The sequence below is a fragment of the Vanessa cardui genome, chromosome 3, assembly GCF_905220365.1.
Source record: "Vanessa cardui chromosome 3, ilVanCard2.1, whole genome shotgun sequence".
In the NCBI taxonomy this organism is placed as follows: Eukaryota; Metazoa; Arthropoda; class Insecta; order Lepidoptera; family Nymphalidae; genus Vanessa; species Vanessa cardui.
Genome location: NC_061125.1, coordinates 5,251,620 through 5,270,797, shown reverse-complemented (window position 1 = coordinate 5,270,797; position 19,178 = coordinate 5,251,620). Strand labels below are relative to the sequence as shown.

At 29.7% G+C, this 19,178-nt stretch overlaps 1 protein-coding gene across 2 annotated transcripts in view; it reads left to right on the top strand.

Moving 5' to 3' along the window:
• Positions 1 to 19,178, top strand: part of LOC124543573 (organic cation transporter protein-like) — a 61,054-nt gene that overhangs the window by 29,091 nt on the left and 12,785 nt on the right. The window contains exon 1 of one of the 2 annotated variants that reach the window (XM_047121811.1): positions 4,935 to 5,144. The exons of the other annotated variant lie outside the window; for it this stretch is intronic. Within the exon in view, the coding sequence (XP_046977767.1) occupies positions 5,072 to 5,144 (73 nt within the window). The 5' untranslated portion in view covers positions 4,935 to 5,071. Of the gene's footprint in view, positions 1 to 4,934; positions 5,145 to 19,178 lie in introns of those variants that run through there. 2 annotated transcript variants of the gene reach the window in all.

Sequence of the window (19,178 nt, the reverse complement as noted above, 5' to 3'; positions counted from 1 at the left end):
CACTGTTGGTGCCTTGCTGAAGATAACGGAGGATGTGCGGTGGGCTATGGATAACACCAAGCTCACTGCAATTGCTCTATTGGATTTTAGCAGCGCCTTCAACTCCGTTGATTTTGACATACTTCTTGGTACTCATCGAGCAGTCAACGTCTCTCCTCTTGTTATTAACTGGTTTCATTCATACCTTTTTGGACGCCAGCAATGTGTAAAAACCGACGATTCCTCGTCAGATTGGTTAGAGCTCACGGCTGGTGTCCCTCAAGGCGGCGTACTTTCACCATTACTGTTTTCTATTTTTATTAATAACATTTCCCGATTTATTACTTCTCCCTTCCATCTGTATGCAGATGATCTACAGCTTTATCGACATTTTAGTTTGGCTGAGCTACCCAGGGCTGTTGATTTATTGAATATGGACCTGTCTGCTATTCAGTCGTGGGCTAGATCTTTTGGCCTTCTTGTGAATCCCAAAAAATCACAAGCCATAATTGTTGGCAGTAGCAGGCTTAGAAGCAAGCTAGACTGGGGGCTAGTCCCCAAACTACTTTATGACGGGATTCCAATTTCTTACTGCGATTCAGTTAGGAACTTGGGTCTTGTTATTGACTGCAATATGTCCTGGGTGGCCCAAGTCAATGATGTTAGCAAGCGGATACACTACACTTACCACTCTCTTAAACGTCTCCAATACTTTCTCCCTTTCAGTACAAAAATTATGCTAGCGCAATCTCTTCTTCTACCAATCCTCGACTACGCTGATGTCTGCTTTTTGGATGTGACTGAGGAGCTACTTAATAAATTAGAGCGTCTTCAAAACCTGGCTATTCGGTTCATTTACGGCTTACGTAAATATGACCATATATCTGCATTTCGTACTCAACTTAAATGGCTCCCTATCCGCCTTCGCCGTGATATGCACATCCTTTCAGTCCTCTTTAATATTCTTAATGATCCAAATTCTCCTGCTTATCTTCGCTCCCGTTTCAATCTTCTTCCTCCTCCAACACGTTCTAGACGTTCCTGTATTACTTCAGAGTTAGAAGTGCCTAGATGTAATACAAAGTTTCTGCTTAACTCCTTCACGGTACGTGCAGCAAATCTCTGGAACAGTCTCCCAAAATCCATCCAAAAGAGTCCAAATATCAACCTCTTTAAAAAAAGAGTAAAAGAGCACTTTCTCTCACAACTTTCATAAATTTGACAAATTTACCATTATCTTTTTTTTTTTTATTTATTTATTTATTTTTGTACGGTAGATATATTTATAATATTTGTGTATCTAGATGTAGTATAAGTATAATAATTTAATATATATGTATTTATTCTATTATATATATTTATGTAAGCGTAATATATATTATATTAATATTGTTTCTTTTATATAATGTTACTAAGAGTATCTAATGTTGCACTATTTATACCTGCTATATAACACTATCTCTTACAGCTGTGGGTTGGCTGGAAGAAATTTCTTTTAGAAATAAGCCCGCCATTGTAAACAAAAATTTCATGTTTAAAACTTCTGTGTAAAATTTCTCAGTGCAATAAAGAGTATTATTATATATAAATTTATTTCTAAACTATTATCAAAAAATACTCTCACGTTATCTATTAAACTTCAATCTTACCTACTTACTATGTCAGAATCTGTCACTTTCATCATCATTATCATTACGTAGTATAAAACAAAGTCCTGTCTGTCCATATGTATGCTTAGATCTTTAAAATTACGCAATGGAACTTTATGCTATATTTTTAATAGATAGTAATTCGATTGAATGCGTTGGCAATATAGTAAAGAAACACTGCATTGCCCCCGTGCGAAACCAGGTCGGGTCGCTAGTAATACAATAAAAACCAAGTAAATCTGTGCCCTCTTGACAAAAATATAAGAAAAGTATACATAAACTAGTCAATATTAAGTATAATGTCTCTTTGATTACCTTTGTAAAAAAATCCGATACAACTCGCACGAGCACGCCACCTATTTTTCATTGAATGTACTATAAACCTCCAAGAAAAACAAAAAAAAAATGAAAAATCGAAAAATAATTTGCAATTATTATATATGCTATTCATTATTCTATACACATAAGTAGTTGTGAAAATTAATATTTCATATTATCGGCAATAGATGGCGCTCCTTTCTATTCATATGTAAAATAACAACAACAGCATCATTAAAATCACCGACCTACGTCAACATATCTTAACATCCGCTCTCTGCCTGTGACTGTGGGTATGTACTGTGTGTACATGTGCTTTTGTGTGAAAAGGCATCGATTAAAACAAAATTAAATAAAGAAAATTTATTTATATTTTCTATGCTACTCGGCTCTATTGTTTAAAGAAATATAGTGTTGTACTTATTCAAGTTTCGACTACATTTACATTTATACATATACTTTCGTATATATTATAAGCCATTCGGTTTATAGCCTTTTAAACTAATGCAAGACTAATACAGTTATTATATTACGTAACATTGTTATTTCCCCTTCTTATTGTTAAATACATTTATGTATGTATAAACTTCTTTACTTACATAAGAATTTTTAACATTAATGACTTATCTATATAGAAATATAAATTAAAAATAATTACTATATAAATCATATCATATAATATATCTAATGTAGGTTGGTGAGTTTACCTATGTCTGAATTTCGTAAATATTAGACCTATGCTGGTTTCCTCACGATGTGTTCCTTTACTGCCGAACTCGAGATGAATTAGAAATATTTATTAAGCACATGAAAGTTTAGTTTGCTTGGATGAGAACCCGTAATTATCAGTTCAGATGTATAGTACGACACAACTTAGATGTAGCATCGGCATAATTCGTAAAACCGATCACATCCGAATTATGTACGCTCTTCCAAATAATCAATATTTATTTCTTATGCAATCTTTACGCAAACGTAAATATTCCTCAATTTGACACTTTTTTTTATAATACGCTCTCTAACCGCTAGGCCATCTCGGCTCTTTTACACTACACTTTGTACACTTTTGTTGTATTTGGCAAAATGTGAATCAGTCCTCCTGTTGAGACAATATAGTAGGGAGTTATACTTTTAATTAAGATTTTGTACTACTAATCCAAGTTTTACTACTGAACGTTTTTCAACTGTAAATGGTACAAATACATAATTTGGAATAAGACACGAAAGCTTCCCCATTTGAATTTCAAATCAACTTTAAATATACTATATATACCCTGTATGGAAATCGATAAAAACTAACTCAGCTGATACCTTAGCTGTTGAGTAACGAATTCAAAAACATAAAGTAATTGATCGAAATGAACGGCATATAATAAAGGTCTTATACTTCTTTACTATGTTTGGAGCAGCAGATTTCAGAGAGCCTGACTTAAAATCTTCGGATCAATAATAGTCGCACGATATTTCTGTCAAATAAATTTAATATTTATGGTAATGTAAAACATCTTAACAGACTATTAGAGTGAAATAATATAGTATGCATCTCTGTTTATGCACATACTTATGAACTCTATTATGCTCCTTGGAATTGGCTACACTCAGGGGAAAGTTAAGGAAAAGAAATCAATCTTCCGCAGCTACTCTACTATAATTCTTAACGAAATCTTTACTACAAATAATGTCAGCCTTGTTGATCGACTGATTAGATAAAAGGCTACATATCCCAAAGTTCTAAATCCAAACACCAGTTTGACCGATACATAGTTATCGGGCTTTTTAATCGAAAATTCTTAATAATAGCTCGAAGTCTACGAGATGGAAGTCACTCTTGTGACTTGGAAAGCGCGTGAAGTTTTCTCCTGCGCATTAACCCTTTACGGTCATATCCGGAATTTGATCGTGAGAGGATAGAGACTGCTCCTATGATTGCGTACAGACTTGTCTGGCGCAGTTGGCTATCACCTTTGATTGTGGCTGCCATGACTTAAATCGTTCAGTATGACATCATCATTAGAAACAACGTTTAAATATACGTAGCCCTTTCTAAAATAAATAGATATTGTATATATTTTATTATTGGTATACTACTGGTAGGCACAGATACTACTATTGTACTATTGTACTACTACTATGTTACCCTCGGAGCATAGACTATATAAATGCAAAAGAAAAACATCGGTACGTTACTCTATGGTAGAAAGATATACCAACAAACACAATATCGCATGAATGACATACGGTAAGGTATCATCCTCTTCATTTGTTAAGGATGAACTCATATTGTGTATAGGATTGTATTATCTATTATTAATTACCTTTATTTACTAAGAACATAACACTTTATGAAGCACTTAATTTGATTTCAGTTAGTATTACAAAATTAAGACAATCGCGCTATTAAATGGGTAAAAGATAAAAGAATCTTAACAGATAGCATTTACAAGGTTATTTTCTTACACAGTCTCTTAATATGGTTTTTATTATCTTTACATTTAGATAAATGATCCATAGATAAATGCACTATTTATATTCCATAGATAAATTGGTTTCTATTTGTTATTTTTAAAAAAATCGAACCAAAAGATTTGATTATGTTTAAACTGGTAAATTATAATTTCCTTAATTGAAATGTCTATTGCAAACATTAATTCTTGGTCAATTGTAATTAACAATTAAAAAAGCATTTCTGCTTAGTGTTTTTACAATAACAAAAAAATAAGGAAAACATAAAAAATTTCTTCGCTTCCGTGTGTGCTATCTCAGCGATAAATGCTTCCAAGCGATTAATGATTATTAGATCATGTATAATAATATATAAACTTGAATACATCACCGCCAATTTTCTCACTCACACAAACTCAAATATGTATATTCGTGTTTGTTTTCATAGATTGTGACAAATTTCGATTCTAATTGGATAATCCATGGATGTGATTTCCATGTAGAGTGGCAATGAGCGAGGCCACAGGCCCGGTGCCACTTGCGCCTGCGCAGCGCCGGCTCCTTCAGTCGCATGCAATAGTTCGTAGCGACCCGGTGCTACACGCGGACTTTAAACAAAACTTACATCGTGAAATGCCCTTAAATATATATTAATTAAATAATAATTTGTGTGCAAATTATAAATGGGCGAAGTAAATAAATTAAATACCTTCCCAGACATAATGAGAAAGTGTTTTAAAATGGGACTCTTCAAAAGTAAGTACATATTCACGTATATACAAGCATAAAACAAATAGTGCAGATTTAATTTAGGCATTTTTTTCGCGAACAATTTTAATTACTCTTATTTAAATTGTATGTAGCTAATATAAAATAATCGGAATAAATAATAATAAATTATCACGTATTTAAAATATAAATAATATTACAATAACACATTAAATCTTAATGTGTGTTGTTTCTTGGTCAAAAGGAATTTATTGTTATTATCTCAAGTGACACAGATACTTCTTCAATAAGAAAACATTATCTTTGATCAATGAATGTCATAATATAAGAAGTATCACTTACATTACATTACTTCTGTCGATAATTTCTCTTATATTTAGTAAGATAATAAAAGGCAACAAGTTACGTTGACCTCGATGTGACCAGACTAAATAATTTTATATATTGCAAAACTGAAACATTTCTGATATTTTACTAAGGAGGCCGCAACCAATAAAGAAGTATCTGGTTGAATGAGTTTTATCCGAATCAATACAAAGTTAGGTTAAGTAATGATTTATTTTGCAATACACGATGCAGTTAAAGTTACGACCTTTTTTATATTTCTTTCGTCTTAATATTTCACATATTAACATTACAAAAGTTTCAGATTAAACAAAAAAAATATATATTGTTAAGAAAAAATACACACAACAATAACCGGTTAGATAAAAATATTTAGTCTTACAATTATTTAATGTATTGTTTTATTTTTTAATTATTGATGAAAAATACCCGGTAATGAGACTAAGTCCGTCTTCTGTCCGTCTAAATAGCAATACTTAGTAATTATAATTCCGATTTAAAGGGTCAATATGTCAGTGCCCCTAAGTAAAAAGGATATTTTAGTTTCCCTTGCTAGTGATATAACATTTCTAGCGATCAATTTCTGCAGCGATGATGACCGCGTTGTGAATAAAGAATTAATTTGTATGATTTAACAAGAACACGTAATATTAGTATTCATTGATTTTGATTAAGGATATACGCGTGCAAAGTTTAATTGTAAATAATGAATCCAATAATCTTTATCAAATAATAACCACAGTTTTAAGCCAGATCTTTGTTCAATCTACATTTTGAGCCGCAGATGGCTTTACATTTAATTAATCTTATTAATTGAATTGTTGAATTATTTATTTACTTATTTATTTAAACAAAAATTCACTTCACATTTCGTTTGTAAGAGCTTGAAAAAAAGTATTTTTCTGAATTGATCGTTTTTTTTTACATTGCGGTTATCTTTCTCATGACCAATATAATACTGTCCATATAAATAAAATTCATTTAATTTTTTTTATTTATATGGTTTTATTTTGTTTTTATGGATTGGTTGTCAGGTGTTAGGCAAAAAGTAGCCTATGTCCTTTCATGGAGTTCAAGTTTGTTTCATAGCAAATTTCTTCAATTTCGGTTCGGTGGTTTGGTAGCGAAACAGCGACAGACAAACAGAGTTACTTTCATATTTATAAAATTAAGTATATGGACTATAAACAACAAATTATTTATAAAATATTACATTTAATTACATACCAAAATGAAAAGTTGCTTCTGTATGAATCTCGATCGCTTGGAATAATAACAATACTCCTTACAAATTAATTTTTATTACAATTAAAAGGTACATTAATACAAGAAAAATACATTTTCTACCGTCAATCAGTATTACTTAGTATTAATGCATTCCGGTTTGGGTGAGTTAGCCAGTGTAACTACAACACTAGAAACTTGTTCCTTGGAGTTGAAATGTCTAGAGTCAGTGGAAGTCATTTAACATGAGATGGCCCATTTTCGTGTCACGATTTATAATTTAAAGACATTTTCCCGTAAATGGCGATAACAGAGTCCGGTCCAAAAAAGTACCGTTATTTGTTAAAAATTCTGAAATCACTGAAAATGTACTAAGAATTTACACGAAAAAAGCACATAGTATGAACAATCTGTTCTAAGAGGTCTTACTAATATATTGTTAATAACTTCATTAACTCGGTCACGGCGATTAGTCTCAGCGGATAATAGCCAAGTGCATAGGCCACATATTATATACATATTAATAAATATAATATTTGTCTCTTTCTCCAAAGACGTTTGCCGCTGTGCCTTTTTGAGATTATTTTTATAATACGTAATGGTAATTTAGTTCTACGTTATATTTTTAATAATTATTTAATAAATAATTGTAATACTCTACATATTTTGACATACAGGAAATACAGCACTTTAGATAAAATGTGTGCGAAATTATTCCTAAAATCAAATAGTCCGTTGGCATTCGGACAGCTCCGTACAGAGTTCAGGAGTAATCCCATTAGTTTTATGCGAATTTGACTCCAGGGAGTATAGACACTAAAACTTATAAGCGTTAGTCTGAGTAGGTTTTACTGTTAGTTTTAATGAAGAACTTAGCCCATAGGATGACATTATACTATGTCAATTATTTACTAAGTATACGATACCGATAAATACACAGAAAATCCACATAATTAACACAGAAATATATAAGTTCGTTTCATATTCGTTTTTGTGTGACTGATAATTATATTTTGAAATATAATTCATTTTAATCCATCTAGTCTCCGTTTCTACACTAATTTAAGTTTAGAATATCCAAGGATATAAACATAAATGCATTAAATTAACTCAAAAACCTCGATTTATTGTATATATATACAATAATATATAATTAACATATCTTTATCTAAATAATAATGTAAATAGAATGAATCTTAATCTTAATAAAATTGAAGATTGATTCAAAATAAATATATCAAATATGAATTGAATGTGCGTAAAACTGTTAGCGCATATACCTATATGCTTTATGCATTTTTCTTTGGTAGTATTTTCAGCTATAAAAAACTTGCCTTCAATTATTACCATAGGTTATATAACTCCAAAAACCGCCTCCGAAAGCGCTAATATCGGATTGGAAACATTTATGACACATAACCAATATATACTCGGAACTTTTTTGTTAAGATGTTAATATTTTTCGCATACTTTGTTATTTATTAAAGACCTTCAACTATATCGGTAACACCATTTTGCAGTTTTCAGTTTTGAAAGTGTTTTACTTTCAGTGGAACGAAAACATATTTTTGAGTAAATTAAAGTTAATGGACCAAAGCATCTTGCACCATGTTATAATTGTTTTATGAATTTTATTTAATACTGTAGTTAATTTTAAATTTTATGTTAAGTCTCATGAAAAACTGCCTAAATACTGAGCGAAGCAAATTCTTTAATTTACCGTCAAATAAACAGACACAAATATGCAAATAAAGGAATATTATTGAATAATGTATTCCAAGTTATAATTTTTTTTTGTAAGCAATTTTGGGAATGCCGCTGGTTTTTCTTATGTATAATTTTATTGTTAACACAGTAGCTATTGACTGATGTATTAGCGGTCGACGTAGAATGAATACAATAAGCATATATGGACCATAAATAATATCTGTACGTAACTTGTTTAAAAAAATGCAAATAAACATTTATCAGACAAGTACACAACAAACAGTTGAATTTCGAATGAACTAAAGGTACTAGAGGAAAACCCACCGTCATAATATAAATTAATAAAAGAATTTAAATATCGAACAGAAAAAGCTCAATAAAAATTCTTGTTTTTTTTTTAATTTTAATTAAAAAAAAATAGGAACAGTATAAAACCTTTCGGATTGAAATATATAAGCAACACTATCTAGCTGGGTAAAGACATCATCTAATTTTTACGACAATACTTGAAGCTTATTTCTAATGAGAATTTTTGTTACCTGCAAAAAAACATCCAATATTAACTCGTAATCGTTGTATAAAACAATTAAATATATTATATAGAGCGAAATGAAAACCCGAAAGAAAGAAAACCCGTACTTTATGAAAGATTTAAACCCATTAATGTTTGTTTAACTATTGAGTAACACGACATGAACAAATATATAGTATTAAATATAATTAACCCAAGAGTAAATTATCTTTTACTCGTCATAAGTTAATTAAAATAGTTTCTGACTTAGTGTCGTTTTACATAAATTTACTTTTTGTCTTATTGCAATCTAATCATTCTATTTATTTGTATTTTCATCTCTATAAATCAAAAAAACAGGTTTAATATTCAAGGAAAATAATTACGGGCTAACAATACCTGCACTTATTATATATTTATAATATTGCACAGACAGGCGAGATTTAAAAAAACCTGTCGTGTTAACTGTACATGACAGTAACTTTTGCTTTGACAAGTACTTACATTAATAGTAAAAAAAAACTTATCGAAATAATTATTATCAATTAAAATATTGTCATATTAAATATATTACACTATGGTATACTTAATTTTATTGGTTATTAATTTTAAAAGTACTGTGTAAGTGTAGACTGGCATTTAAACTCCCTGAGACCAAATAATGGTAAATACACCTGTGCTTTTGCACACACTTGTGCAAACTTATATCGCTAGTCTCCGTTGAGAGTGCGATGAACGAAATCGTTCAGAGGATATCACATTTGTCTTTCTTTATTTGAAATAGTCGTTGTTCTTTATATAACTACAAGAAAACGATTAAGAATAATTTCACAGACTGTTTAATGTATTCCTTCAAGTTCAATATTGGTGATTGGAGTTACTTTTCCTCTGTAATATAGGTCGTTCAACCAGTAATGCTAATGGAGAATTACTAGAATACTCTCGCAGTATCTTACAACACTAAGATTGAGTCGCTATGTCCATTTTCCACTCAACTAGATAAAGATATTGCATTTTTAAATAACATTAACAGCAACAATATTAAATCATATAAGATTCACACGATGTCAAATAAAACGATTGATAATAAGAAATAGGTAACTAATTTCATTGTTGCCGCGTTAATTAATTAACAACAATTGTCTGCGGTCGCTACGTGCTTTTCAGACAAACGTGTGACCAACGCATGAATAGATAAGCCATTACAACACGTAGGTACTTGAGCAATTTGTTAAATTGTCTTTGACTATATAGTAATACTGAAGGGAAATACCTCATTCTGTGTTTTTCAGTATTATTTCATTTCCCAACAAGAAAACTATCTCAGTTATTGAGTGTTATTCGAATCCAACAAAGATTCCGAACATCATTTTTGAGCACTACTTGAGTTATAGTTATAAATTATGTCAAGTGTAATAGAAAAAAAATGTAACATATGTTCAAGAATACGTTTTAGTTTCTTATACATATGTAAAGATATAATCTATTATGCCTGATATAGATATATTTAACAAAGCGAATCTTTTACATACAAAGACTGAAACAGAACAGTCAGTAACGTCTTCGCTTGAAACTTTTGTAGTTTAATCAACCATAATATTCCACTTTGCGTTGGTCAGTCGTTTGGAATACAAATGCCTACATCAGAATTAAATCTTACTGATGGGTGTTTTCGTAATTCCTATATAATCTTGAGCTGAATACAAGAAGACTGGTTAGAAAGAAAAAAAATCCCAGGAAAAGTCATTTATGTTAAGCTCAAGTTCTACTCACTGTTATAAAAAATACACAAAAAAAAAACGAGTAAAGTCAGAGGATTACAATAAGTAATAAAAACGGAAGCTGTTTTGAATCTACAAAACAGTAGCATCCTTCTTTGTTTATTATTTCCTGTATTAATAATTGCAAGAGTGAGTGGTACGTGTCAACGCTTTTAACTTCTTCAATGCGACCGAAACCGAGTAAAAAATTTCCTTCCTTCCTTTTAAAATTAAGGATAATCAAACTAATGTTGTTATTTTATTAGCTATAAATCTAATTACACAATAATTCACTTAGCGTTAGCGTTTTTAAACGGTCAGTCTTGAATCGTCAAAACAATGAAATTACTACAAATAAACCACTTCCGGTTCTGGTATTTGTCCTCTTATCACACTTGAGTGAAGTAATGGAGAGTGCAGTTGTATTTACCTACACACTTGAACACAGTGACCTGTCCTGTGCATTCATCTTACCGGGATTCGAACCTGAGACTTATAATGTATCCATATGAGCTAAGTACTAGTCTAAGCAACGACCTACGTTTCACTGATCAAGTCTGTTACTCGGTATATTCTGAATAATTTGATTAACTGATTAGGTTTATCGATACCTAAGTTTGAGGGCCTAAACTCTATGATAAAATATTTAGAATCACTGGCTAAGCCTGCAAACCCTGGGTTTGCTTATCTCCATGGCCGATGGTAGTCGCTTTCCATTAGGCCTTACTCGTTTTCCATATATAGCATAAAATAACTATTAATTAAATATCATATGATAAAAGTTTACATGTATACTGATCTCTTTATAAATTCTTATATTATTGTAGTATTTTTCGGACAAAAGGTACCGGGAGTACCTTTTGTCTTTGTCTTTGTCCCAAAAATAAAAGACATACAAAAAAATTAAAAAGTAACATCAAGATCAAAGATATTGCCAGAAGTCCTAATTTATATTTGTATACAGAAAAATTGAAATAAAACTTTCATATGTGAAATTAGAAAAAAGTATACTTTTGTTAGACAGCACTGAAGTATGCGATGCTCTGATTGCTACATCGATCGACCCCTGCACTGGAGTGGCAAATTGAAATTTCTATTCTCACATATGTATTTAAAACAACTTGAATATTTTTACAGTACATAAAAAGCACACACAGAAAATATATTATACGAAAATTCTCAGTCGATAATGAATTTTGAATAATTTTACGGATTATTTATTTTTTTCTACAGAAGAACCGATAGGAAACTCAATAGATATTAGTTATTCTTTCCCACACATTAAATTTCATAATTATGTATGTTATTTTAATTCAATGAAATTAGAATATATTCTGCATGAAAATCGATGAATACTAATGCCAAGCGTATGATCTATATATGAATATGAATATTATGTTATATAAAACCTTACCTTATTTATTTATTCTGCATAACTATACAATTATATTATTAAAGTTTTTTATCTTTGGATATTAGATACATTTGAACAATTATGTACTTTAGTACATAATTGTGCAAATCTATATAAATAATAATAATAAAATATATATAAATTCTAACTTTTGTAGTATAATATAATCGAAGCAAGCGAATTGAATTGATGCCTGAAAGTAAATAATTCATTATATATGTATATGTCCAATCCAATAGACAAAAATTAACGTACCGATCAAAAAATGAAAACTAAGATATTAATTTCTTCTAATTTTATAATATAGTCACACATACACACAATATATTTATGAAATATTATTTATAATGTATATCGTTAGAACGGTTAGATTATTATCTTCGTTGTTACTGACCTTAATGTATTATTATTAATAGATATAGAAATCTACATAAGCTTCGTAATTTCATAAAAATTAAAACCAAATATCCGTCTCATAATTTTTTTTTTGTCGCATAATATATTTTATACATATATGTATATCAATCCATGTGCGACTTACTCGCCTTGTATTGCATTGCTAGCCTCGAAAAAACATATTTGCATAATGCTAACCATCAAATCGTTTCATTTGTTTTGTTCTTATTATGAAAATTAAGCAAATTTACTATAGATTTTAAACAGTAATTTATTTAATTACTAAAGAGTAAAAATACGTGACCTACAGAATTTTTTATCGTTTTGTATAAATACTTTTTTGCTTATTTACAAAACAATGAAAAGTTAGATCGACAATATTGAATGGGCCGTGTAGATGGTCAACGCAAATATTTGTTTTATCTGAATTCTAACACGTGTAACTAAAAACCGATGGATAACAAAGAAAGTAACATAATCATAAAAAAAAACACAACGAAAAAGGAAAAAAAAATTTGATAAGCAAAGACAGTAATCGAAATAGTTGTACAATGAAATGAACGAAAATATTTGATATATTTGTAAATAATACATTTCGCCTTATTCATACATTTAGGTACTTAATATTATTATATATTAGTATTATTATAATTTATTTCATAAAATAATAAAGTGACTCTCATTGTTAAATATTACCAGTACAAATTTAATTAGGATATTTTTTTGAATTAGTTATACTTGTACTGTACTTGTGATCATTATTAAATTGGTCAGTAATAACATGTATAACTGGTTCAAAATACAAGGTATAATTACAAGTCGGAAGTTATATCGGACTTCCGAGGGGCATAGTATCAAATGATGATGATTTGAAAACAGTACCATTTAAAAATGCAATATCGGGTTAAATCTAAATATTTGCATAAAAACTATCTTTACATATAACGATCAATTTCTAATTTAAAAATATTATTTTGAAAGGTAAGTTTTATGAAGAATTATGAACTCAGTTTTTATATTTATAGGTTGGTAGAATAAGGGCCTATATAAAAAGCTTATATCCTAATATATAGTATAATTCTATTAATTTCCGCGATGCCAGCTAGTAAAGCTTCCAGTAGAAAACTTCTTCATGAATTAAGTGATTCATCCATTGGTGAAGGCCGCATGAAAATCCATTAAGTATTTCTTGAGTTTATAGCCTTCGGACCGAAAGGTTTGTTTTGTTTTACTATGCTGTTTATCCAAATAAATATTTGATTATAAGTTTTAAAGTAGGTATGTGCTATAAGTACTTTGTATTGCGTAAAACAGAAAAGAAAATTTAAAGGTCGAATTTACGTGAGACGAATCGTAAGTAACATTTTTGATAAACGCAACGCAATACGATCACTTGTACAATATTTATCGGTTATGTTATTATAGGTAAGACCTTCTATATAAAATATCTAATTTGCATCATACTAGCTATTAATAACTATTAATGTTTCGCAGGAAAATGCAATATCCGCTATCCCCATTTTATTAGTAATAATATAGTAACACATTTACCGTGACCGCATAATAATATGTTTTCATTTAGAAAAATATTATTTACAAATATTGTCGATCATTCATGACATCTTCAATGGAATTGTTTAAAAACATTGCTTGTTGGATCAAAGGTTAAATTTACTTCAATAGATAATACGTCTAATGAAGAGGTTAATATAAGCAATGCTTATATACTGGTAGACTGAATGACGACAGAGGAACAAATTTAAATAAACGTCTATATAAAAATAAAAAAGATATATTTTCAAAATACTTACCTTAAAAAGTCTATCGGGGTAATAGACTTTATGTTGTAATATTTATAACATGTAACTTAGCTAGCCAGACTTGGTGTTTGACAGTATTAAAGTTTAAAATATACTACTAAATGCTTATTAGATAGGCAATCATTTTATTTAATTGCAAATAGATAGCCCTTTAAAGATATTATCAAATAGCAATACTTGGTTTTATCATGTTTAAGTTTGAAAGATGATTGATCCTGTGTAATGACAAAAACCAGGGATATAAAATGGGTGGCCCGTTTTACAGTATACGGTCTATAAATAGGTCTATAAATACTGTAAATAAAACATTATTTATTTACAGTATTTATAGACCGTGGTCACCTTTGCCTAAACATTGAAAGGAGTTTACCAACTTTTAACACTCTTTAAAACTCTCTCGCTTTTAACCATAAGATTTTCTAAGTGAATTGACTAATTCAACTATCACTGTTTTCCTATTTTGTAGTAGAATAAATAGTGATTGTGTTTGATACCAAACAAATTATATACAAAAGCTTAACAATTATGTATATCTATTTAAAGAGTTAATCGTTAAATTATTATTTATATTAATAAAGTGTAATTGCACGGACAGACAACATCAGAGATTTATAATAGGATTATCTATAGTAGCACTAACATAGTATTAGTTTATCGCTAACTAACCCATAACGATAAGAGAGCATAATTATAATAGTTATTGCTGAATGAGTTTCGGTTTAATTGCGTACTCGCTGCACATAACACACTTGTTATTATAAAGTTTGCGGACGAAGTACTCTTAATCAAATCATGCAATGTTAACTAAGACAATAAATTAATACGCATTCAAATAAATAAAAGCAAAAGCGAAGCAAAAAGGTTTCGGCAATAAAATAAATAGAGTTATCTCATTATTATAATAAAATAGAGCCACGGTCTTCCCGTCACGTCACAATGGCCAGACTTTTTTTTACGGACCAATAGATATTTCACATAAAGCTTTTGCAAACATTAATTTGTTCACAATTTGTTCCGATCCTTTCAATGGTTGAGTCGTTAGATGCAACAAAAAGGCAGACTTAATGACTTACATACATCATAAACTAATTTATTTAATAAGTTGAAAACATCTACGATAACCGATTATTACATTTCACGTTTACTTAAATATTTGTATGTATACTATGTATAATGCCCTAGTTAATCCGTTAACTTGATGCCAATGGCCTATTAAAGTCTTTTAATAGAAATATTGTGAGTCGCGTGTAATTTTTACCTTTTAACCGCAGAGGCCATTGTATCTAAGTCTAGGTTACGTCTAAATAAAGACTTGACGTCCTTTAAATCACGACACTACCGGCCTGCCAAATGTCTTAAAACTAGTTGATAATTACTTCCTAATACATCTATTTATGGAGTTATAATAAATCTCTTATAATTTTATACGTAAAACGAAACGTAATCATGTCGAAAAGTTGTGATACAAATACATTTCGACTCGTACTTGTCGCCTTCCTGCTACTTTTATAAATAAAAATTAATTTGAATATCCACAAATAGTATTGTTGAAATATATGAAATTATATAATATTTAATTGTTTTATTTTTTAATTATAAGGATAATAGTATATGTAGACAGAAATAAATCCAATGTAATTTAATTTCTAGACGTGTTATAAGAATGACATAAAAAATCTTATCATGTCTGGTCTTATATTTGCAAAGATGAAGTTAATAAAAATGAATAATCTTTTTATAACCGCGAATTTATTCGTCATCTTAACAGTGCACGGGTTGCTTGGTAATTCGGAATACGTAAGGATCACGATTCCTTACGCTGTTGTTCCTGCAAACTCAAATATTAACTCAAGATACATGCTAATTCAGCTAAATATTTTTGTCATTTAAGCAATCTTAAAGCTGAGATGGCCCAGTGGTTAGAACGCGTGCATCTTAACCGACGATTGCGGGTTCAAACCCAGGCAAGCATCACTATATATATGTGCATAATTTGTGTTTATAATTCATCTCGTGCTCGGTGCAGAAAGAAAACATCGTGAGAAAACCTGCATGTGTCTAATTTCATCGAAATTCTGCCACATGTGCATTCCACCAATCCGCATTGGAACAGCGTGGTGGAATATGTTCCAAACCCTCTCCTTAATGGAAGAGGAGGCCTTATCTCAGCAGTGGCTGTTACTTTACTACTTTACTTTACTAAGCAATCTTATAAGTAAAGCCTATTTTACTCTGAATCAATTATATGATAAATTACATGGAAATTACGGATAACTCGATCTCGCATTGAATTAACGAATTGTATGTAAGTCATATTGTTAATCAAGATTATTTACAAAGAACCCTTTGTAAATAATCTTGATTAACAGTAAAGTTCAACTAATCTTCCAGTAACGAAATAGTTTCCAAGGTTGATGGCATTGGCTCATGCAAGAAACACGTTCGCTTTCCTATATTATTAAAAAAAAAAATGAAACAAAGACCTACTTGATGGCGAATATTTTTGGAAATGCCTTTATGTGTCGGTTTGCCTCAACCGATATGGTTATAGCTTAGCATAAAAAAATAAACTTGTTGAGTTATGATGATTCTATTATAGTACAAAACAAACTGCCAACATTATGTCATAAACATGCTTTACATTGTAATTTATATTTTACATTCAAGTATCAATTTAATTCGAAATATATAAATAACGAAAAAAAATCGTTGATTTTTAGACCAACTATATATAAATATAAACCTCGATACAATATCATACGAATAAATACATAACAGCCTTGACTTTTGAAATCATTATAGTGGTGTTTAAATTTATTATACTATCTGAAATCCCTTTTAAAGTACATATTTTTAATACAAAGTGACCTTACGGAGTTGTTTACATGAGGTCAAACATATAACGAAATATAAGTACAAATAACAGAATCAAAAATTACTCAATCAATTAAATAAGTTTACGAGCACGAACAGTTCGATGATCGATAAATAAATGATTTGGATTCACGCAATATTTAATTTACACTTTTCCTTCACAGATTGGCAATTATTTGCCGCCATTAATATTGCTACATATCTTATTAATGAGGTACAACGTGTAAAAAAAAGAATAATAGCAAATTGTTCATGTATTGTGCAGTGGCTGTTTTTAATTTTATGACTCTTAATTTGTGTATATTTATTTTAGTCTTCAATGTAATTACTGATATTAATTCATCACTCTATTTATACTGGTATTATTTTGTCTGATATGCAAATAAAAAAATACATTTAACTCGACTTGAAAAAGAATAAATGAAATGCGGGTAATTATGTTTATTATTTTTAATATATTACATATAAAGTAAAAGTAAAGTAAAGTAAAGTAACAGCCTGTACATTTCCCACTGCTGAGATAAGGCCTCCTCTTCCATTAAGGAGAAGGTTTGGAACATATTCCACCACGCTGTTCCAATGCGGGTTGGTGGAATGCACATGTGGCAGAATTTCAATGAAATTAGACACATGCAGGTTTCCTCACGATGTTTTTCTTCACCGTATATTTACAATATATTCTACACACATTCAGTTGTTATCGACGCTTTAGATTTTTGTCTTTTTTCATAATATTATCAATCAACAATTTTACTATTTATCTCCACGTTACTATTTACGTTAACAACTTCTAGCTTTATCAGCATTATTTAATCGATTAATTTAATACTGATCCCCTACGAGTCAATACAATAGCAGCTAGTGAAAGAGTAAAAAATTAGCTCATCTTTTCAAATTATTATAGTACAACCTGCTTATATCCATGTAATTAAATAAGCAATGTCCTTATCAGGTCGAATTTACTGTAAGCTTTAGCTTACATTCGATTATACTTAAGTAGTTCCTATCTATTCACACGTGAATTCGTTTTGCAAATACTTTTTAAGCATATAAATGACATCTTTAAGCATTTTATCTGGATCCAAATCTATAATAAATAAAGCTACTGCTTGACCTGATTTTTTCTTAACCGTAACTCCTTTCTTAACTACGAAGGATTTGATAATTTTCCTATATTATTTTCTTTTCTCAGCCTTTTTATTGTATGCTTAAATATTTTTACTCTCGTTTCCTGAGGATCCTCGTGTTATCATAATATTAATTTAATTTTTGACGTAAAAAATGTATGTATAACCTTGAACAAATTGAACAAAAACTTCTAAATGAAAAATCAACTTTTTATATTAATTAATAAACTAGTGATAAAGTTTAGTACAGCTTCATCATGCGCCATAAAGTACCTAAATATTTATATTTGTATATCATTCATGAAATCGAGTTTTATCCAAACAAAAAATGTAGCGATAATGTTATCTACAAATCATAACTCATTTCGAGTGTTGTTTAAAATTTCATCAGTAACATATCTTGATAAATCAGTAGATTGGTTGATAACTTTATTACCAATAATACTGATGTAAAAATATATCGATATATCTTTAAGGAAAAAGTTTGAAATTTCCAATAAAAACTATGCTTAATCTCTATATCATATGTATAACGTCAGTTCTATAAAAGTGTTCCTACGTTGCGCTATGATTAAGTATTGCTTTTAAGTTTTATCCAGCAACTCAAAGTGGAACAGCGTAGTGACATCCAAATGAGTAGAGGAGAAATTGGCAAAACAATGTGACATTTACAAGAGGAATTTTTAGGGCTATTATATTTTTAAAAATACTATAATTTTGCCATAACTCTTTATCAATGTTTTAATAAAATAAATTGTAACAATATTAAAAACTTTATATAATAATCCAGTACGTTTATTTATAAATAGAACTGATACATTTCGAAAGATATATTATGTTGAACATAATTATTCCGGATAGTAACCGTAATTATGCTGTAACT